The sequence below is a fragment of the Vicia villosa genome, linkage group LG1 (genome assembly GCF_029867415.1).
Source record: "Vicia villosa cultivar HV-30 ecotype Madison, WI linkage group LG1, Vvil1.0, whole genome shotgun sequence".
Taxonomy (NCBI): domain Eukaryota; kingdom Viridiplantae; phylum Streptophyta; class Magnoliopsida; order Fabales; family Fabaceae; genus Vicia; species Vicia villosa.
The window spans coordinates 231053816-231078044 of record NC_081180.1 but is presented as its reverse complement, the minus strand read 5'-3'; the positions used below and the strand labels follow the sequence as shown (position 1 = coordinate 231078044).

Here is a 24229-nt window from a genome sequence, read left to right as displayed (position 1 = left end):
GTTATCTTTATTAAATTTATAGTCAATAATATAAATTTTTTATGTTTATTACTTTTAGTGTACTGACCTGTTTATCACCTATACTTGCAGTTGAAGCCTGTTGTGTGACAATGACTTCATCATATGAGGATATTCGCCTCAAAACAATTGCAGAGAATAAGAAAAAGCTAGAGGCTCTCAATCTTACTAAACTCTCTCAATCCCTTTACAAATCATCTTCGTCTTCTTCCAAACCATCATCGGTTAGTAAATAATTCTCATTACTACTCTACAAATTAATTGTATGAATTGTTGATTGATACTCACTAATTCATTTTATTTAGTCTGTGAAGGGTCGTCCGAGGTTTGTACAACCTGGAGAGCTTGAAGTAAATAAGAAGCGCCTACGTTCAACGACAACTAGAAAATCATCAATAACCCCTCCGCCAGTCCAAACTACAATAACCACTCCGCCAATCCAAACTACAATAACGCCTCCGCCAATCCAAACTACAGAAGATGTTGTGGTAGGAGATGAGGGTGAAGATGTTGTGGTAGGAGATGAGGGTGAAGATGGTGTGGTAGGAGATGAGGGTGAAGATGGTGTGGTAAGAGATGAGGCTGAAGATGTTGTGGTAGGAGATGAGACTGAAGACGTTGTTCAAGTGGCTAGTTCTGAGTATTGTGATGTAAATGTTATTAGTAAGTAATTTAAGGTTAAAGTATCTATAAATAATTTAAATTTATTACGAAGTTGAGTTATGACATTAATTTGTTTACTTTTTATGTGATAGATGAGGATGGTTATGTTTCAAAGACCCGTTTATGTGTGAAAGACTTGGTTGCGAACTCAGAGTCTGATGGAACATGGATAATACTTGAATGGGATAAGAGTCATCGTGCAGTAGGATCAGCTGCTCGTTTGTTAGCAGGGTATTTGGGTACACTTGTCAGAATGTTTAAAGACTTTCCCATAATGTTCGAGAGTTGGAAGGCTATTCCAATGGATAAAAAAAAAGTTTTATGATTCAAAGATAAAGGTAGCATTAATAAACAATTACATATTTTTTTTTAATAAATTTTATGGTGATTATTATTTGCTTTGTCAATTAATTTTTATTTTTGTGGTTAGAACCATTTTGTTGTTGATGATGCGCGTGACAAAGATTTCATACTTGCTTCTGCTGGGAAGAAATGGAAGGATGGTCGACATCACTTGTTTCATAGATTTTATAAATGGGATCTCACTTTGGAGGAAAATATTCAACATTATCCAAAATGCCAAGGCATTAAGGAAAACGATTGGACCCTTTTTGTTCAATATAGACGGAAAGAAAAAACACAGGTAACATTAGTGTTTTACGCTTATAATTGTATTTTTAATATATAACTAATGCATTGTATTTTATCCTTATCTATAACGTGTGTTTTTATTTGTTACCAATTTAGAGAATAGCAACAAAAAATGCCCAAAATAGAGGAAAATTGAAGATTCCGCATACACTCGGATCTAAGTCACTTGCAAGGAAGCAACATGAGTTGGTATGTCTAAACCTATATATTCTTGATTGTATGCTTCAAGTAAAAATAATTAATATTTGTTTTTATTTATAGGAAGTGAGAGATGGGCGATCATATAGCAGAGGGGAAATGTATGCAGTTTCACATAAAAAATCTGACGGGTCTTTTGTCAATGAAGATGCATACCACAATAATGTAAGTACAAGTTAATTTTTAAAAAATATTTGTTAGTCTCCTTAAGGTTTGAGAAAAAATCAAACCTTTTGGCATCTCTTAGAGGTGGGGAGAATCTGTCTGAAAACTGATTAAATTAAGTTGAGAATTGTGATTATTTTGTTGTGTTCTACTTTGTCTCATGATACAAATAGTTTATGCTTAGCCAATTTTGTTGAGTTCTACTAAGTAACATAGGAACTAAACGAGTGAATAACTATCATTAGGTTCATGATTAAATAAAAATATCCTTGCTGTCAAATAGTTTCTCTCATGAAACAAATAGTTTGTCTCATAAAAATATCCAATTTTCTGTCTCATGAAACAAACAAGTAAAAATGTGCAAATTCAGATGAGTTTTGATGCATGAGTAGTCTATGTAATGCCTAAGGCGGCAGTTGACAGTTTACATTATATGATTATATGCTTCAGCCATGTTTATCCATTCTTCAATTTAGTCATTGGTATTTTTGCCACGTCTCATATTTGTAAACATGACAGCAAATGTCAATTAAATTTCTAAGTCATTGGTTCTCCATTATTAATCACACCTGCACATGAATTTAGTATTGGCGGATAAACAAATATACATTGTTCATTCACATTAGCATTTAGTAACAAGTAATGTAGTGAAATGTTGAATAATGTTGCAATGTATCTCATCACTTTTTCTATGTTGTAATGTATTAAATATAGTCATGCATAATGTTGAATAACTATAACAGGGTCTTTATTTTTTAAATAAATCAAAAGAATAGCCCAATTTTCTTTTTTGTATGTGCAGGAAAAATTACAAGCTGCAATTAAGGATTCTGTATCTGAAAATGAGGCATTTCAGAAAGTGTTTGGAAAAGAACATCCTGGATATGTTCGTTGTATGGGACTTGGAGTTACGCCATCTCAAATTAATGGATCTACAAGATCGGGGTCTTCTTTGGAAGAAAATGAAAAAATAAAGGAAATGCAAGAAGAAATTAATGCACTTAAAGAGAAGAATTCAAAAATTGATGAATTGATGGATGCAGTCGCATTCTTAAAGCAAAGGGACAATGCTATGACAGAGGAAATTGAACGCTTAAGGCAAATGCAAAATTCTAGCGGAAGACAGGTATATTATTTTGATGCACTTAAAATTAAAGCTCATGAGTATTATTTTAAATAGTATTATTTTAATGCTTTTTTTCCTTTCAGGGATTGGAATCATCTGCTGATGGTAGACGTTCTTCTGAGTCTAGCTACCGAATTGCAGATAATAGATCATCAGGAAGGACAAATTAGACTTTTCTATGAATTAATTATATTAAGAACTTTCCTATGTATTTTTGGCACTATGAATCTTGTTATTATAAGACTAGGAGTTGATATGTTTTTTCGATTTTTTGTATTACATGACATGATTATGGTACTCACATTTTTTTGATATCACAATGTTTATTTGGTATTACATTTGTTTATATTGGAATTAATTTTACTACGTTTAATAGTGATAGAAAGTCAAATAAAAAATATTACAAAACAATAATAACATAAATAGAAATAATTTAAATAAAAAAATAATACTCATATTAGTAGATTATAATTAAAATAAAAAATATTTAAAACACACTATAGATTAAAATTAATAATGGTTTAAATTGTTGTTAAAAATAAAAATTTAATAATTAATAGCGCTTTAAACCGTTACCAAGAAAATTATATTTAAAATTTTTAAAACAAAATTACGACGGTTTGAACAGTCACCACGTCACATGCATGACAGTTTGAAACCGTCACAATTAACATAAAAAAAACAAACGAAATTTCGCGACAGTTGGTAACCGTTACAATTATCAGTTTACGACAGTTCCCCAACCGTCGTGATATAGAACGACAGTTAGTATAACGGTTTTGATAACCGTCGCAATTCAGCCTCGCGACGCACGTTTTTGAGGCAGGACAGGAACCGTCGCGACTCACAAATTAGGACGGTTCTAACCGTCGCAATCTGGTAAAATGAACTGTCGCAATTCAATAATTTTCTTGTAGTGAGATGCATGTGGTACCAACATGACATAAGCCCTCAACATAATATCAATAAATAAAGGCAGCAACAGGGCATAAGCCCACAACAACTTGCCAATTCAGGCCAACAATAAAGCATAAGTCCTCAACAATGCAATGTATGCGACACCGACATTCAACAACACAGTTATGCAACCACAAGGCATAAGCCTTCTACAAAAGCCAATATAGGTCATCACCTCATCGTTATCATACAACCACATCATATACTTATAAACAACAAACAGGAAACAAGGTTCCATATGTCTTTCTCAAACAATCATCCATTCCAATGCATAAACTTAAAAAATTCAAGTATTCGAGTTTCATAAAACTCGGCTTAAAGACCACTCAAACGATTCCAGAAAATTATGGAAAATTTACTAAAACTCATGATAAATCATTAGTATACAATACCCGATTCAGTTTTGAAGAAAAATTCTGCTAAGGAACAGCTACTGTCCAAGCCACTTTTTCCCCATAAACCCATCTTAAATAGTCTGGTTTTACGAAATAATCATATATTAACTTTCCTCTATTCATATAAGATCAATTGGGATCATAAAAACACAATTCTACGACGTCACTTTTGTCACTGAATTTTCGATCAAAACATGGAATTTTACGAAAACTAACAACAAGATCAAATTTCATGAGATAGAAACTATACAACACATATACATCACATAGTAACAAGGAATTGTCATCAAACATGCATCAATTATCAATTCTATGGATTTTCCATTCAAAACCTAAGAACATCAACATAGAAATCAAAACCCAATTCCTATCTACTAATCATCGTACCCATCCTTATAGAGTTAGAACCCCACCCTTACCTTGGATTGGTGATTATCTTCTCTTACAATGAATTCCTTACTCTAGCTTCTTTGTGCCTCTTCTCCTCTTCTACGATAACTTCTCTTTTTTCACGTCCTGTCTAACTTCCCTCTTCCTAATTCTCTTTTCTCTCTTATTTTTTTTGTTAACCCTTTACTAACTTCTACCTCACTAATAGGCTTAACAAACAACACCCCCGCTATTTTTTATGTGACACAACATAGGCCCAATTAATTATTTAATCGTTTTTTTCTATTATTATTATTATTCAACTTCTAATAAAATAGCATAAACACTAATGTTTAGCCACACCCTCACGTTTCTACACTTTTAGACAGACACCCCTCCAACAACACAAATCCACAAATAAATCACAATTCCATTAAATAATTCACAACCAAATATTTAAATAATTGAATAAAATAAATGGCTGTTACAACTCTGACCCACTTAAAAGATTTTCGTCCTTGAATATTTACCTGATGCAAACATCTCCGGATACGACTCCTGCATCTTACTTTCTAATTCCCATGTCGCATTCTCTCCAGCAGATCCTCCCCAAACAACATTTTATAGAGCAATTTCCTTACCCCACAACTTTTTTACCTCACGATCCTTGATCCGTACAGGTACCATCTCAACTATAAGATTATCTCTCACTTGCACATCATTCATCAAAATCACATGAGAGGGATCTGAAATATACTTTCAGAGTTGTGAAACATGAAACACATTATGCAAATTTGAAAGATTAGGTGGAAAAGCCACCCTATACGCAACAGTTCCCACTTTTTTCAGAAATCTGATATAGGTCGATAAACTGAGGCGTCAACTTCCTCGACTTCAAGGAGCGACCCACACCTGTCACTGGAGTGACCCTACAAAATACATGGTCTCCTGCTTGAAATTCAAGATCTTTCATCCTCTTATCATGGTAACTCTTATGTCTGCTCTGGGAAGATTTCATCTTCTCCCGGATTAGTTTCACCTTTGTGGTAGTCTGCCGAACAATTTTAGGTCCAAGAACTAAACTTTCCTCGGATTCATACCAACAAAACGGAGTTCTACACTTCCGACCGTACAAAGCTTCAAAAGGAGCCATGAACCTCCTTGCTCAAGAACACAAGCTCTCAGGAAGTCCTCTAATGACTGAATGGTCCTCTCCGTCTAGCCATCTGTCTGTGGATGATACGCAGATATTAACTTTAGCTTAGAGCACAACACGTCTTACAAAATTTTCAAAAACTCAGAGGTAAACCTTGGATCCCTATCCGACACAATACTTGACGGAACACCATGAAGCTTCACAATCCCCGGATATATCTCCGCCAACTTCGGTACAGGAAAACTGATATTAATCGCAACAAAATGAGCCGATTTCGTCAGCCGATCATCAATTACCCAAATCGTATCATGCCCTCTGGGAGTACTGGGAAACCCCGTCACAAAATCCATCGATATACTATCCCATTTCCATTCCAGAACGTGTAACAGTTGCATCAATTCTGCAGGTTTTTGACGTTCGACTTCTGACAAGTCAAACACGCACACACAAACTGTGCTACATCACGTTTCAACCCAGGCCACCAAATAATTTCTTCAGATCTTGATACATTTTAGTAGCCCCAGGGTGAATACTCAAACTGCTTCGGTGACCTTCCTCAAGGATCTTCTTCTTCATATTGTCTTCATCCGGAATACAAATTTTACCGCGAAAACTCAGCACATCTTGTACATCCATTTTAAAGTCACCATCTTCTGATTGATTACCTCCAACCATCATATATGCTAATTTCACATCCAACTTTTGGGATTATTTGATTCTAGTTAAGAAATCAATATTAATCTCCAGCATTCCCAACATAACACTATGCGGTGTCCTGTCACAAACCAAACTCAAGTCTCTGAACTGTTCAATTAATTCCAATTCCTTAACCATCATCATTGACATATGCAATGTCTTCCGACTCAAAGCATCGACTATAACATTAACGTTACCCGGATGATAATTCAAGCTAAAGCCATAGTCTTTTAACAATTATTACCACCTGTGTTGCCTCATATTCAACTCCTTATGATCAAACAAATATTTCAAACTCTTATGGTCACTGAATACTTCAAATCTAGAACCATAAAGACAATGTCTCCAAATTTTCAACACGAATATCTCCGTGGCTAGTTCCAAATCATGCGTAGGATAATTCCTTTCATGAATTCTCAACTGTCTCGACGCGTAAGCTACTACCTTATCGTTCTGTATAAGCACACCACCTAAGCCCAATTTAGAAGCATCACAATACACAATAAAAGATTCTTCAGGATTAGGTAATATGAAAATTGGAGCCTTTGTCAACCTCTTCTTCAGCTCGGTAAAACCTTCTTCACATTGAATATCCCACACAAACGCTTTACCTTTACAAGTCAAGTGCGATAACGAAAGTGCTAACTTAGAAAAGCCCTCGATAAATCTCTTTTAATAACCAGCCAAGCCCAAAAAGCTTCTAATCTCCGTGACCGATTTTGGAGTTTCCCACTGTAACACAGCATCTACTTTGGATGGATCCACAATAATGCCACTACCTAAAATGACATGACCAATAAAACTAACCTTCTCTAACCAAAATTAACATTTGGACAACTTTGCATATAACTTCTTCTCTTTCAAAACCTGTAATACTACTCTCAAATGTTTGAAATGGTATTCTTTCGACTTAGAGTAAATCAGAATATCGTCAATGAATACCACCACAAACCAATATAAGTAAGTATAAAAGATGTGGTTCATATATTCCATAAATACTCCCAGCGCGTTAGTAACACCGAAAGGCATCAGCGAATACTTATAATGCCAGTATCGGGTTTTGAAAGTCGTTTTATGAATATCTCCATCTTTCACTCTAATCTGATGATAACCCGATCTCAAGTCAATCTTACTAAACACACGTGCACCTACCAATTGATCCATTAAGTCATCTATTCTCGGAAGTGGATACTTGTTCTGGATTGTTACATTATTTAACTACCTATAATCGACATAAAACCTCATACTTCCATCTTTCTTTTTCACTAGTAACACCGGAGCTCCCCAAGGCGATACACTCGGCCTCACAAACTTCTTCTCAAGTAAATCCCCCAATTGCTTCTTCAACTCTGCCAAATCAGATGCTGACATCCTGTATGGTGCCATGGAAACAGGTCTAGTACTGGGGACAAGATCAATAGCAAACTCAACTTCTCTTTCTGGCGCTACATCAGGAATCTCATTGGGAAAGACTTCAGGAAATTCACGTACCACCTGTAATTCATCAATTGTAGCCTGATTCTCAACAGATAACAACGCCATCAACGAAAAGACATGTGCTTCCTTTTGCACAATTCCCGCAATTGTCTAGCAGATAATAAACCAGTTTTCTCCTCCTTTCCAGGAGTAGAAAACCGCACAAATTTGTTATAACAATTAATACGAACATAGTTATATTCCAACCAGTTCATACCCAAGATCACATCCAATCCACTCAATGGCAAAGAAACCAAATCAACAACAAAGTCTCTCTCTAAAACCGACAAAGGACAATTCGAACAAACTAGAGAAATAGTCACCGATCCCTTAGCTGGAATATCAACGATCATCTCTCCATTCATCGAAGACAACACAAGACACAATTTTTTCACACATTTAGCAACAATAAAACAATGTGTAGCACCTGTATCGATAATAGTAATTAAGAGGAGTACTATTAATGAAACATATACCTCTGATTAGTCTATCTTCGCTAGATGTCTGAGTTCCTGCTAAAGCAAACACTTTCCCACCAGATTTTGCTTTCTTCGGCTTCTGGAACTAATTACTAATATGTCCTTCTTCGCCATAGTTGAAGCAAATTACTTCTTTGTGCTTACAATCAGCTATTTCATGTCCGACTTTACCACAACGGAAACACCTCTTTATATATTGAGTACATGCATTATTTTTATGACCTGGTTTCCCACATGTGAAACATACAATACCAGCAGGAGCGTATCCTCCACTAGTCCTGTTACCCTTAGCAACCTTTTGTTTGCTTTTACTAGTTGGAGTATCATAAGGCTTCCTACGGTTCTGTTGGTGCTTACCCCCTCTTCTCATTTATGAGCTTATAGTGAGCATTCCTGTCCTCCTCATAAATTCTGCAACTATCAACCAAATCTTTTGGTATCTAATTGCCTTCTTGATCTCTGGGCGTAACCCGTTCTCAAATGTGATACACTTGGAAAACTCAGCAGTTTCCTCGTTATAATGAGGATAGAACTTTTCCAGTTCCACGAATCTAGAAGCATACTCCATAACCGACAAATTTCCCTTCTTCAGTTTGAGAAATTCAATTTCCTTCTTCCCACGTACATCCTCAGGGTAGTACCTCCTCAGAAATTCCCTACTGAATACATCCCAAGTGATAAGTTCACATGCAGTATCCAACCTCTGACGAGTCTCTAGACACCAAACATCATCTTCTCCCGCTAGCATATGGGTACCATATCGTACCTTCTACGCTACAAAGCAATCCATCACTCGGAAAATCCTGTCCATCTCCTTGAGCCATTCTAGAGCCCCATCGGGATCATACTTTCCCTTGAAGATCTCGCTAAGCGAAGCCCTTTAGCCCAATAAATCATTAGTATATAGGACCCGATTCAGTTTAGAAGAATATAAAATTTTTTCTTCCAGGTCTCGCTAAGCGAAGCCTTTTAACTCGCTAAGCAAACTAGTGATTATGCAGAAAAACTCTGCTACGGGACAACTACTGTCCAAGCTACTTTTCCTCCATAAACCCATCTTAAATAGTCAAGTTTTACAAAATAATCATATATTAAAGTTCCTCTATTCATATAACATCAATTGGGATAATAAAAATGCAATTATATGTCACTTTCGTCACCTAATTTTCGGTCAAAACATTAAATTTTGCAAAAACAAGCAACAAGATCAAATTTCATGAGATAGAAACTATACAACACACATACATCACATAGCAACAAGGAATTGTCATCGAACATGCATCAATTATCAATTCTATGGATTTCCCATTCAAAATCTAAGAACATCAACATAGAAGTCAAAACCCCATTCATATCTACTAATCATCATACACATCCTTATAGAGTTAGAACCCCACCCTTCCCTTGGGTTGGTGATTCTCTACTATTACAATGGATAATGGATTCCTTCCTTTAGCCTCTTTGTGACTCTTCTCCTCTTCTACGACAACTTCTCTTTTTTCACATTCTGTTTAACTTCCCTCTTTCCAATTCACTAATGGGCTTAACGAACAACACCCCCACTATTTCTAATGCTAACACAACGTAGGTCCAATTAATTATTTAATTATTTTTTTCTATTATTATTATTATTATTATTATTATTATTCAACTTCTAATAAAATAGCATAAACACTAATGTTTAGCCACACCCTCACGTTTTTACACTTTTAGACACACACCCCTCAAACAACACAAATCCACAAATAAATCACATTTCATTAAATAATTCATAACCCAATAATTAAATAATTGAATAAAATAAACGAACGTTACACATAGAGTATGAATAATCCATTAATGTTATAAACTGTGTGAAATTAAGCATGAAACTATTGTATCATATTATCTTGAAATAAATGGTAAAGCTAAATAAACTATGTAACATTAATTGAATTGGTTGTTTCTATTATCTTGAATTCTAGTGTTGCTTCTAATTGATGGGATGAAATATTATTTAATATTTGTTATGTATTAAATAGAGTTCCTAAATCTAAGAGAAATGTATCACCTTACAAAATTATAAAGAAAAGAGAACCTAACTTGTTTTATCTTTGAACATGGGGTTGTTTAGCTTACGTCAAATCTCAAACCCCATACGAGTTAAACTCTTCAGTAAAGCCTATGAATGTTATCCATTAGGTATGAAGCAAATCAAAAAAGTGTTATGATTTTCTTTGATTCCTCTATTAGACACATGTGAAAATATACACAATCCACTTGTAGTAAGTGATAGAAGAATAAGAGTATCATTCCCACATCGATTAGATTAACATAAATTGATTCCTCAAAGAGTAAACTTAAGAATATGTATGAGCAAGAGAGAATAATGATAATTTTGTCATATATTCAAGGTTAATCAGTAAGGTATAATACTAAAGAAGTTTAAACAGAGGAAAGAGGCATGTTGAGCAATGTTCCATTTAATATTTATCAGTTAATGTGTGTGGGTGATGAGATATGTCGTGATAGATGAGGTTATAATATGATCTAATGGTGTATGCTTACAACATCAAATAAATGCAACTAAGGAAAAAATTCCTAAGTCTCACATTACATTAACGCATGTGTTTCATAAGTTCTGATTTCCCTTATGGTTGTTGTTGTTTATTCCTAAAGTAACTATCTAGCACATACACCATGGTTGACAACATGTTGATGTGATCTTTACAATTCTTCACAGTTGTCATGTTGAGGTTATCTTTACAGTTCTTCACAATTGTCATCATCAAAAGAAAAAACTATTACCTGCAAACCAAGGTTCCACAATTTATTGCCTTAAAAAATATTTCTTAACAAAGAAAAGTTGTCTTTGAAAATCTTCTCAACAGAAAAACGTTGGTTTAGAAAAATCTCAACAGTGATTAGTTAGTTTCAAAAAAATTCAATCTTTTGAGAAGTTATTATGAGTTATATATGAATATATGACTTAATTCATCTTTTGGTCCCTTAAGTTAATTTATTGTTTCGCTTTGGTCCTTAATTAAAAAACGTTACATTATAGTCCTTAAAACTCTTTCTTAAGCCTAATGGATCCCTTCCGTTAAAATTTTTAGCAAAAAAATGTTAACTACCTACGTGGCAGGTATGATCTGGCTTTTTTTGTTTGGATTTTTATATTAATAATATTCACATGATTCATTGGAACCCTAGACCCAACCCCTCTTTCTCTCTTCCCACAAACACAACCTCAAAAATCTCAACTATTTTTATCTTCAAAAATGCAACAACAACAACAACTATTTGCATCCTTCATTTAAAATTAAATTCTTCATTGTTTCTTCTATTTGCCGGTTCACATATTTATGATAAGATTCAGAGGTAGATGAATGATTTATTGATGCTTAATTCAGAGGTAGATGAATGATTTATTAATGCTTAATTTAGTTTAATCTATTTTGATTATTAGAATAAAAATATAAATAAATTATTTCTTCCTCATATTGCAACTTTCTGGGTTTTTTTCTTTTGTATGATATCAAATCCAAGTGAACCACGCCACAACCGATAGAAAGAACAAGAAATTTCTTCCATTTTAGAAGTGAAGCCTTCAGAATTTGTCATCGGTAATGTGCTATAATTCTCTAACCTGCAAACCCTTTAATTGAGTGTTTTAATCTTTTTGATGATAGTAAAGTTAGTTGGTTATTAGAATCCTATGATTCTCTGATTTCATTTGGAGAGGCTGAAAGGTTGTAGCAAGACAACCCCTTATGTTAGAATACTGTTTAATATGTGCACTCACAAGGTATTTGTGAAAATGCCTCAACGAGGTTCATTCTTGGATTGAAAATTTTTCTTTAAGCTTTTGTTTTATACCACCCAATTTATTATAAATAATTTTTCTTTAGCTTTCTGTAATAGTTAGTGCAGTAATATATCTTATAATTTTGCATTACACTGTCATTTCTGTTTTATTAATTTCTTAATTCCGACGGGAATAGTTCTTTCCATAATGAACTTTTCATAAACTTTAGGTACCTTTTCAATTTGTGAAAGAACATTTGTTGAAGGAAGCCATAGAAGTCAGAATTTGATAATATCTCTTTTCACTTTTCTCTTGTGATAGGTGAAGAAATTTTGAAGAAAATGTGATAATTTTTCTTCTGATAATTTTGGAGAAAATATGATAATTTTTTCTTCTGATAATTTAACCTCTCTGCTTAATGATTTTTTTTCTTTAAATTTTTGTTGTTTTATTGATTTTTAATTTATGATGATTGTGATTTAGGTTTGATTTCAGAGAACACTCAGAAGCATTCACCATGATTCTATTTCTAATGAAAGGAAAATAATTGTCTTTTTACCCATTATTAACAATTTGCGGGGGTTTTTAACCCCCGAAAACAAAACCCTCAAGTTTAAATAAAATATCAATTTTTTCAATAAATTTCTAACTGAGTATTGTGCCAATTTCAAAGTTGTCATGCCATGTTGGCAACAATTAACATTTTTTCTTTAAGAAAAAAACGGAAGGGACTAATAATAATAACATAACTAATTTAAGGGACCAACGTGTATTATTTTTTAATTAAAAAATTAAATTGAAATATTAAATTAAGTTAAAGGACATGATCACTAATTAAACTCAAATATATTTGAATGTGTAACTGTAAAACAATTTCTATAAAGTAATAAGGTATCAGACAACATAATTTTTTTGTTTTATCTTTAAAATTTCATAATTACTAGTTAACTAGCACAATTTTAAATAATGCAATTAAATATCTTAAAAATAAAAGTGTATAATGCGAGTCACCTCCTTAATCTCTATAATGACAAAAACTCTGGTTAAAGTTATTTTATTACAAAAATAAAAATAATGCTAATTACTTTACCTTCAATGAAAATGAAATCTAAATGTCGAAAATTAAAGTTTGCAAAAAGAGAGAGGGAGCGAGTTCAAATTGGGGGTTAAGGATTGCTCTTATTTGATGTCCGGTGGTGGCGACCACCTAGTGGAGGGATGGAAGGATGTATCCATAAGGCCTTTTCGGAACTGGGTTCCAAAATGGGACTCTTCTCTGGTAGGAAGAATACGGGAGGAAGAAGGTAGAGCTATGAATTTCTTTGAACTATTTGGGGTGTGTTGGGGAGGTAGTAGAGGTCTCGATTGTATTAAGAAGGAACAAGTTTGGGAGGAAATTTGGTTTCGCTAGGTTCAAAGATGTGGAGGATGCAAGTCTCTTAGTGGTGAAGTTGGACAATGTTACTGTGGACGGGAAGAAGATTCATGCGAATCTTCCTAGATTCAAAAGGAACGGGAGAAAAGAACCAGATGATCATGCAAATGGACTGATTTTTTCTGGTTTTAAAAACCAGAGTGTCATACCCCAAAATTTTCCCTCTTATATTCAATCAAAGGTTCCTCAATTGCCCAAGAGCACTCAGGGTTCTATCAGACAAAGCTCCTCCTAATCCAGGATCTCCAAAAACTAGGGTTTACATTTTATCAAAGGAGTTTGAATCTCTAAGGCCTCAAATGGACCCCAAGGTATCTCATATGTCTCAGAGCATCTCCAGGTAAATTTTCAAGCTTTGGATCACAAGATTGTTCAGTCAATGGTTCAGATGATCAATAATCAACTATGTTGACCTAAAAGTCAACTGTAACACCCTTCTAAACCCCGCGGAAATTAACAAATTTAAATCAGAGTAAACATGCAAAGGGTGTCACAATTCAAAAATAAAAGAAAAACACACGTTCGGCCTATGTCATGCATTCACTGAAACATCTGAAATTATAACTCATTAGATAAAAATCATGTTTACACAGCGGAATCAATTCATCAAGTCAACATCACATCGTTAATGTATCAGACTTCAAATAAAATAAACAATAGAGTTATAATCGAAACTCAAAACATCGCGTCCCCAGTGTTACATCTATCAGAGCATGACACCGACACAACGACTAAACCGACTTATAAGCTAATCCTCACCAAGTCGAAAGCAGCTATCCTCAATCTGAAAATGTCAACAGTAAGGGTGAGTCTCATCACAGTTAACAAATGTTATTGCATCTTAAATAACAACACATCATAGTTATATTATTCACCCAATTTCATCATATTCAGATTATCAGGAACATCCATCGCTTACACAAACATCAACAGAACACATCTTTCACACAGACAATCATACTCAACATTAATTCAACAAAACACGCAATCAACACATCATCAATATTTATAACACTGGAATACTTCCAATCATGTTATAAAAGTATGCATATGTATGAACTAACACTATGCATGTGGTACCAACATCATCCAATGGGAATAACCCATGACCGATCCAACATCATCCAGATACGGCCCTGCCAGCACAGATTCCACACAATGGGAATCATGCCCTTTACTGATCCAACACACCCTTATGGATACAGTATCATCAATGAATATGAATGAATGCAACATATACAACATACTTATACCATCGTCAAGTCTAATGAGTAACATCATCAAATACCCATTTCATCATCATCATCATCATCATCATCACCATCATCAAAGTATGTTTATATACATTAGCATCATTCAAATACAATTAATCATCATCATCATCATTAAAGAACGTACATGTGTCCACATCAATCATCATCATCATCCATAATAAGAACACACATGTATCCGCATCATTCCAAAGCAAATCAGTCATCATCATACTGTGGTGTCGTTTTTTTTTACCTCCCCGTTTCACTTGGGAGGACGGCACGCTAAACCCTTCACGCGAAATTTGGAAGGAGAATGCGCCCGTGGTGGGATGAATTTTATTTCAGTTCTTCCTACGATATCACACGAACTTTCTTATTTGTCCTACGAGTAGGAAAGGGGAAAAAAGATCTCAACTAAACCCTAGGAGTTTGCTAAGTGTGGGGATTTACACCTAGACTAGAAATTCTGGAGTCCGGGAGGTCGGTTATACATAGGGAAGTGTTTAAACACCCTACATATCTGTAGTACTCTACAGGAACCTTCTCTGTGTCATTGTGTTTGTGTTTATTGCTAATGATTGGGAAAGTTTCTCCTTTGTATTAGGAGAGAGAATTGAATTGATTTGAAAAGACAGACAGACAGACAAACTGACTATTTTGGTATTTTATTAGCTCGCTGAGATTCCTTGTGAACCTCATGCCTACATATCCCTAGTGGAAGTCAGAGCTTAATGTAGTTCGGGGAACTAACTAGGGAAATTAATCATTTTTGGTGCCTTGCTTGAAGCTCAAGGTTGAAGCTTGGAATTAAATCTCTGTTTACAGTAAAGAGACATGAAATTATCTCTACAGAGAGGTATTTGTACTATTCTACCACAAACATTTAAAGGAGTGACAGAATAACTGAATTCATTTCATTCAAGAGGGGGACCTTACTTGTGTATGTGCAAGTATACCAGTCAAATGCCTCTTAAATGAAAGAAAGATGCTCATCCAAATTAGGGAAAGTTACCACATGTCTGGGTTTTACTGCCAGCTCATGCCTTTCAAAATCCTAAATGGGAGACTTGATTAAAATTGAAATGAAATGTTTGTTTGTTTGAATGTGGTAGAGTAGTAAAAATATCTCTCTATGGAGATAAGCTATGTCTATCTACTGTATAAAAGATTTGACTTTAGCTGGCTTGTATGAGGCCCAAGCTTGAGGCTTTTTGATTGATTAATTAATTATTGATTCTGGGAGATGACTCCACTGGGGATTAATTACAGGGTATTTTTGTGTTCTGTACAAAGCCCAGAATTGAGGCTGACTCTGTTTAGGGAAAGTCTATGTGATGGATTTTTATTTGGTGTTCTGTACAAAGCCCAGAATTGAGGCTGACTCTACTTAGGGAGACTCTATTTGTGTGCCTTGTACAAAGCCCAAGGTTGTGGCTGACTGCTGAGAAAATTAGGTTTTTTATACTATGACTCTAGTTAGGGAAAACATTATTTTCTGCCTTGTACAAAGCCCAAGGTTGTGGCGGACTCTTTTTAATGAATTGAGTATGGATGACTCTATGGGGAAAAGATCCTAAGTGTTAGGAATCTTTGACACATGAAAATATGGTTTATCTGCCTTGTACAAAGCCCAAGGTTGTGGCTACTGAGTAATGAAGGACTTACTGGGGAGACTCTATTATCTGCCTTGTACAATGCCCAAGGTTGAGGCTGACTCTTGACAGGGGAGTTTTATTGTTTGGTGCCTTGTATGAAGCCCAAGGTTGAGGCTAACTGTTTTTGTTGGTTTTGACTCTACTGAGGAGATTTTATTTATTAAAAGACTGTTGTTCTTTGGAAGCTAACCCTTTCCAGGGATTTTGACTCAGCTGGTGAATTTGTCTGTTAAAAGACTGACTTTATCATGTTTTTTGGAGGCTGACCCTTTCCAGGGGTTTTGACTCTTTTGGGGAAATTATCTCCTAAGAGAATGAAATTATTTATTAATTAATTTTGGAGGCTAACCCTTTCCAGGGGTTTTTATTGAAATGAAGGAATGATTTTAATTGACTTTGGAGGCTAACCCTTTCCAGGGATTTTATTGAAATGATTGAGGTAGCACTCCATTAAATATTTAAAGGATGAAAAGATTGGCAGAAAGATTATCTAGTGGAGACTTCTTGTTTAAAGCCCAAGATGAAGGCTGACTCAATGCTGAGGGTGACCAAACATGGATCCTAGACTCTACTAAGGGAGATTGATGAAGATAAGGGTGACAGAGACTGTCCAGGTCTCTCATTCCAAAAATGTACTCAATGCAAAATTGAGACAAACTTAGCTTGTTTAAAGTCTGGTTTAAATTGGAAGAAACTTACCAGGGTAGGCTAAAGGGTGACTAAAGACCTGTTCCTATGTTTATAAGAAACCTGATGGGTCCTTGTATACAAGCTCAAGAGGAAGCTGGAAATGCTTTTAAGAAGCCTGTGGGTCCTTGTACAAAGCCCAAGAGGAGGCTAATCGAGGGTCCTTGTTATAGCACAAGAGAAAGCTATGTAGTTTTGAACTTATTTTGGCTCTAAGCAAATGGGTAAGAGGTTTCACCGGGAATAATTCCTCTTTGGGTAGATGTGTCCTATTATTTGGATTCTAAGGTTTTTGCCAAGATGTTTCACCGGGAATAATTCATCTTAGTGGTTTGAACTACAGATCTCTAATTAGGAAAGAGCCTTCACCGGGAAGACATTCTCAATCCTAGGCCATATTCCTATAATATATATATATATATAGTTTAACTGTCCTAAGGTTTATACTCAAACGTAGTTCTAAACTAATATATGCACAGTTTATATTTGACAGTAATTTAAACAAAGACTGTAAATTGAAAGCTTGTAAAGCCTAACCTGGATGGAGTGGAGGCCATTGAAGAAGTATGTACAGAGCCTCAACAGTATTTTTGTTGTTTTGTTGATAACAGTTGAATATATATATATATGATAAACAGTTAATGGTTTTTGAAAACAGAAGAAGTGAAGATGGACAAAGGTCACATAGGTATCTGAAGAGTTTCACCGGGAATAATGCCCTTCAAATACCAGAAGAATGTTTTGAAAACAGAAAGAAGATTTTGAAAATACAGTTTTGAAAACAAGCTAAGAAGAGAAGGTTTTTGGGACTTACACTCTATTAGAGGCCCAGTACTTTACAGTACTGGTGTAAAAACAATTTGAAAATGATTTGGAATGATACAAGGTTTTGTTGTTTGAAAACCTTAACCATTTGATTTTATCAGAGATTGAAAACAATTTTGAAAAATTGACAAAAAGTCAACTTAATTAGGGTAAAAATAAAGACTTTTTAACTAATTAAGACCTACACAATTAGGGTTTTATCAAAAATATTTACAAATTGATTAGGTTAAAATAAAGTGATAATATATATATTTAAAGTATTTAAGAAAACACTTAAAAACATACTATTTTAAACCTAATTAAAATTCAAGAAATACATAATATTTTTATGATTTTTTTGATTATTCACAAAATAGGTATATTAAATGATAAGTGTGTGAAAAATGAAGTGAAAATAAATTAATTTGATAGGTTAAATAAATATGTGAAGTTTTGTGAGAAAATGAAAGAAATTGTGTGTAAAAAAATAGTTTTGGCCCTTGGAGGGTTTGAACCCACGCCCTTTAGGCCACACACTCAAAACAAACACCACTGAGCCAGCGCGCGTGTGGTGATAGTGACTTGCCTTCAATTGGTTATGTTTCAAAACAAGTTGTAAATCCTTAAAAAAAAATAAAAGAATCAAAAAGTCTGGGGCGAGGGGGATTCGAACCCCAGACTTGAGGCATGATGATACTAAGGGCGTATGGGAGGCCACTAGGGCAAGTTTGTTCAGTCGTTAAGGGAACGCCTATCATTAAAAATAAAACAAACTTTGTTCAGAGATTTGAAAAATGGCGCCACCCTCCATCTTCGTCTTCAACCTCAAGCTCCATCAATTCAAATTTTCTGAACTCTCTCAACTCTCAACCATTTGCAATGATGTAAACATGAAACTTGCTCTAAATTCACTCACGATTCTAAATATGTAACTAACATGAATTAATATTAACTACATCTAACTAATTTACCAGAAATCGTGAAGAACCCTAAAATTTCAAAATCAAATTAAATGACTATACTGCAAGATAAATGGATGATGATAGAGGGTTTTCAATCCTCTGATGATGCTGAACAAGATAGAATCGAGCTATTTCACAAAGAGTACTTAAATTATAGAGGTGAAGTTCAGAAACTTACCTCTGAAACTGAAGGTCGTGAGGATGATTGAGAGCACCTGGGCTTGAATGAATGATCTCAATAGCTTCCCTGAGACTCAATGATGCTAACTGGATGCTTATTGTAGCTTGAATCCTCCTGAATTGCTCTATGGACCTCCCTCGATTTCAGCTTTGAGTGAACATGGAGGTTGTTGAATTTGGAGTTACAGGTGAGCTGCAGCCATCTGGTTAGCTCCACTATGACCTAGGGAGTGTGTCTGAATGATTGGTTTGGCCTGAGACTCCCTGAGTTACTCCATGGACCTCCAACTGCAAATGCTTCCAAGTGAGAGCAACAATGGTGTTCCTCCACTTACAGAAGTGATCCAGGTGCTTGGATCACCTCAAATGACCTCCCTTGAGATGTTGGAATGCTCACTTTCCAAAGATGAGCTTTGGTTTGAAGAAAACGATTCTTCTTGCCAAAGAACTTTGAAAAACAATGAACAAGAGGAGAGAAAGAGAAAGCAAGTAATTGAGTTGCTTTGGTGTGTTTTTTGAATGAGAATGAGGCCTCTATTTATAGGCAAATGGATCAGTATAGCTGCAGAGGAGTGAGCTTCCTTAGTGAGGGAGTTTTGGTTTCTTAGCCATGAAGAAATTCAAAGAATCTCCAAAATGCAATGATGCATTTTCGAGCCAATTCTCCCAACCATTGATCTTGCAGGATCTTAGGGAACATTTCTGATATGTAGCAAGTTTCTATTGGCTTAGGAGAATATTCCAATTGGTGAATCATTGCTTATCATAAATTCTCAAAAGTAATGATTACATAATCACATGTTCTTGCTTTTGGGAATCTTCTTCAATCTTCATGCCATGGTGAAAATGAATGCATGGCATTGTTTCAGACATGTTATGGGTCGTGTAGCATCCATTCATGAAGCAAAATGCACAAAATTGCAAAGTTCCAATTTGCACATGACCTATAATTTCACTTTATGAGGCCAACTTTGAACAAGCATAACTCCTAGCTCAAATTGAATTTTGAGAAGGTTGAACACAATTTGGAAAGCCCTAAACATCTACTTCAAATCATTAGTTTATGTCTTCTTCAGATTCCTTTGGGAAATTTGTGAAAAATGAGGCCAAAGTTGGAAGAAAACTAGGTTAAAACACTTAGAAAAATTTCTAAGTGTTTATGACCTAAACTTCAAAATTTCCAAAACTTCATAAATGGTTGATCTTTTGAAAAAAGTTCCCTTGTAAGATGTTGTTTTATTTTGCAAGATCTACAACTTTCATGTTGGAAGTTTTTTGAGTTGTGTAGGTGAAATTTTGAGATCTCACCATGCCTTTAAAAACCCTAATTCCCGACTTTTCGCTCCTTGATGAATTTCTTTGAATTTCTTTGGCCAAATGACTTTGATATCCATATATTGATGATATTGATCTTTGAAAGTCATTTTTTGACCAAAAACCTTAAAAGTCAATGATGATCCTTCACAGTTGACTTTTTCCTGACAAAGTGAATTTTTGGGCTTTTGTGTAGAAACAAGATCTTTTCCTCAAATGAATGATGTAAATGGATTATATTGAGGTAGTAGAGATCCTTGAATCATGTCTTGAGTTTTGGATTCATTCCCTGATCAAAAGTCAACCCTCTTGGTGAATTAGGTCAAAACCCTAATTTGTCGACCATGTGAAAATAATGACTGTAGACTTGGAATTGAAGTGTGATGTCCAGTAGATCTTGTAATATGAGTTATTTGAAGAAGATTGATGTCTTTGAATGACCCTCTGGGGCTTTTTAGGATTTCCCAAATGTGATCCCTGATTTTAGTCCTTGATAGGCTCAAAACCCTAGTCTGGTGACCTGAGTAAGCCTGTACTCAGATGACTGGATGTCTAATCAATCATAGATGAGAAAAATGAAGTCTTTGAGCCCCATGATTGTATTAGAGATTAGTCTTTGTATTGATTGATCCTTTGCCTGAGCTTTCTTGTCTTTGAGCATCCTCGATTAGGTACCAGGTGGAGAAATGACTGCTCTGGGTACTTGTCTTATCCTGATGAAAAATCCTGAAGATATGTCATCTCAGGGGGGTCAAAAATTAGGGTATGACACATACAACTCTCAACAAATCATCACATCATATTGTTTTTCAAAACAACATCTTATATTGTCACATTTCATCATATATGTCAACAATATATCATCCAATTAAACAAATCGTCCCATGATTAATATTTCAACGTAGCATGTATTTAACACATCTCATCACATATATGTACAATACATCATTCACCAAGAAATAAAATCATATTTAAAAATAATTGGATTCACACCTCATTCCATCATTTAAAACATAGGCTATCTCATAAGATTCATCGTGCTCGAAACGGCACTAAAAACAGACCTACGATTCGAAAGTTACACATCATTTAACTTTTCAAGAAACAACTATCGCTACAGCACGCGGCGCAACCAAGACTCGCGGCGCGACCTGAACCACACAAACACGTTCGCGGCGCCAACCTATGCACGCGGCGCGATACGAGAAAACAAGTACGCCTTCGCGGCGCCAACACTAGGATGCGGCGCGAACTGGCGATTTCACAGACTTTCAGGTCTGCGTCAGATCCTGCGATCTCACCCAATTTGAGTCCAAAATTGACTCTAAACATCATATACATGCAGTTAATCATCAATTGCATCATTATTCATCATCACACATCAAAACAACACATAATCAACCAATAATCCATGCAATTTTCATCAATTCATAACCTCCCTAAACCCAACATATAATCCAATTGACTCAACAACATCCCTAATCAATATTATTATCTAAGAACACGATAATAGATGATAACCGGAGAGTCCCCCTTACCTTAGCCCAAGATTCTTGATTGGTCTCTCCCTCCATTGCTCCTCTTCACGTACCAGCTTTCCAATCCCTCATCTCCTCTGCTCTGCTTTTCACGTTCCTTTTTCCTTTCTCCCAATTTTCCTTATTTTTATGAAAAATAACATTTTAATTAGTAAAGGGCTTTACTAACATAGCACCCCCTGTTTACTAATACCACACTTGGCCCAATACTATAAACCATCTTTCTTCCAATTAAATCCCACAAACCACCAATAATTCTAATTATAAATTAAATTTCCATTTAAATAAAAAATTAAAATATACAGGTGTTACATCAACCATAGTCAAAATACAGTCAAACTTCAAGACTTTTGGTTAATATCAAGTATTGGAGGTTATATCTATCATTTGATCAAAGGTTGATCATGATTCATTAATAAAAACTCAGAAGTGAACAAAGTCAAAAGTTCAAATTAGGGTTTTTTTAACTAAAAAGTCAACTCTGCTTTGACCAGCCATAACTCTCACATGGAGTATCAAAAATTTCTCACTCAAAGTCTATTCTGAAGGAAATTGGATTCTCTACAACTTTGTCTCTCACATGCCAAGGCCAGAAATGCTTCATTCAAGAGATATGGTCCAAAAGATTATAGGTCCTTTTCAAAGGTCAACCAAAAGCAGTTTTTTGTCAAAGGCCATATCATCAAGATAAATTCTCCAAATGAAAAATATGTTCTAAATTGGCTTGAGAGGACATCTTGAGGTTTCCAAAAAGTCATAGAACTCTTCCATATCTTAAAAATTGAGGGAGATATGCCTTGTCAAAGTTGGTCGATTTTGGATGGAAAATGTGAAGCAAATAAGGGCTAAAATCAATTTTATTGCAAAAGGCCCAACTTTTTATGACCCAATCTTGTTCCTTAAACTATCCAGAAGGTCCATATCCATAGCCACGAAAATTAGATGAATATTTGATTTTTCTTAAATTTTTATTCATTAAAACCATGGTTTAATCAAATATTTGGAGGAAAAATAGAAAATATTTGATTTGGTTTAATTTCTAATCATAATCAATCATCAAATATATCCTATTTCATATAAATTTCGTGCTAATGGGATTGGGGAAAAGAAAACCAAATTTTAGCCAATTTTGGAAACTTTAAAAATCAAATTTTTAATCAAGATTCAATTTTGGATTCAAGGGAGATTTGATGCATTTTCTTTACCCTAAATTATTCTACTATAAGTACCTAAGTAGTACAGATTATAAAGGGGGATTTTGGATAAGGATTTGCAGACACAAACTCGAGCAGAAGCTTCAACTTTTTCTCAAAAAATACAAAATCGTTCTTGCCATTGTAGGAGGTTTCAAAGGATTTTAAACATTGCTACATGTTCCTTGGACATTCCTGAAGCTTTTCCAATTACTCCCAGTCCACGCTGCGTCGGGAATCATCAATAATAGGCCACGGTTTGTCACATATGTTTCAAGTCCGATTTTATCATTACATGCATTCTAAACACATTTCGGATATATATTTGTGTTTATATTAATGATTGCAAGCTTTCTAGATAATTAATTTGGTTTTGGTTGCAGTTTGAAGGATCCACCATGGTTAGGGTTTAAGGTTCAAATTTGGGGGTATTATTTGTAAGCGAAATTTGACCAGGATAAAATCACTAGTGTAAACAGGGTATTGAGTCTGATTGAAATACACCTTTTATGTATGTTATCATGGCTTGTGTGGTTTGTTGCAAGGTGCAGGGGCTATAGCAATGGAGTCTCGGCCGTGGGTAAAAGTTGTATTCTAATACGACGGTTGTACGAGGAAGATGACCTCGTGGCGTCGTCTAGTTGGCTGGATTCGAATTCCAGGCATCAGCGCGCGTTTCCTTTTTTTAAACTAATGCGTTTTGTTAAATGGTTTGGCTTCCACATGGTTATCAGCGAACGAATCATGGTCCAGTGGCAAAGGCGTTTCCAAGTCTCAGTGTGCAAGGGCAGGGGTCGATCCCTGCCTCTTGCAATTCTCATATTTTTTTTCTTCTTTCCTTGTTAATATTCATGTACAGATTCAGTGCGCTACAGCCCCCAGGGTTTACCATACGCCTTCAACCAGCAGCCATAGGATCATGCCAACGATTAGATCCAATGCTTGTGAAGGTGAAGTCACACCATGGGCACTCATAAGCGTGCCACCTAGGATTACTGCCTGGTTTTTTTATATATTCATTTTATTATTTACTTTATTATATTAATTAAAAGTTAATTAATTATGATTAATT

At 35.0% G+C, this 24229-nt stretch overlaps 2 protein-coding genes across 2 annotated transcripts; one reads left to right on the top strand and one right to left on the bottom strand.

Moving 5' to 3' along the window:
* Positions 1–70: 70 nt before the first annotated feature.
* On the top strand, positions 71–3014 carry LOC131596369 (uncharacterized). The gene is made up of 8 exons (XM_058869007.1): positions 71–242; positions 324–681; positions 774–997; positions 1112–1324; positions 1429–1521; positions 1594–1695; positions 2498–2821; positions 2905–3014. The coding sequence occupies exons 1-8, from the start codon at positions 111–113 to the stop codon at positions 2989–2991; spliced, it is 1533 nt and encodes a 510-aa protein (XP_058724990.1). The 5' UTR covers positions 71–110; the 3' UTR covers positions 2992–3014.
* Positions 3015–7935: 4921 nt separating this feature from the next.
* LOC131596363 (uncharacterized) lies at positions 7936–8719 on the bottom strand. The gene is made up of 2 exons (XM_058868994.1): positions 8494–8719; positions 7936–8297 (listed from the first exon to the last, which is right to left on the bottom strand). The coding sequence occupies exons 1-2, from the start codon at positions 8717–8719 to the stop codon at positions 7936–7938; spliced, it is 588 nt and encodes a 195-aa protein (XP_058724977.1).
* Positions 8720–24229: the final 15510 nt, after the last annotated feature.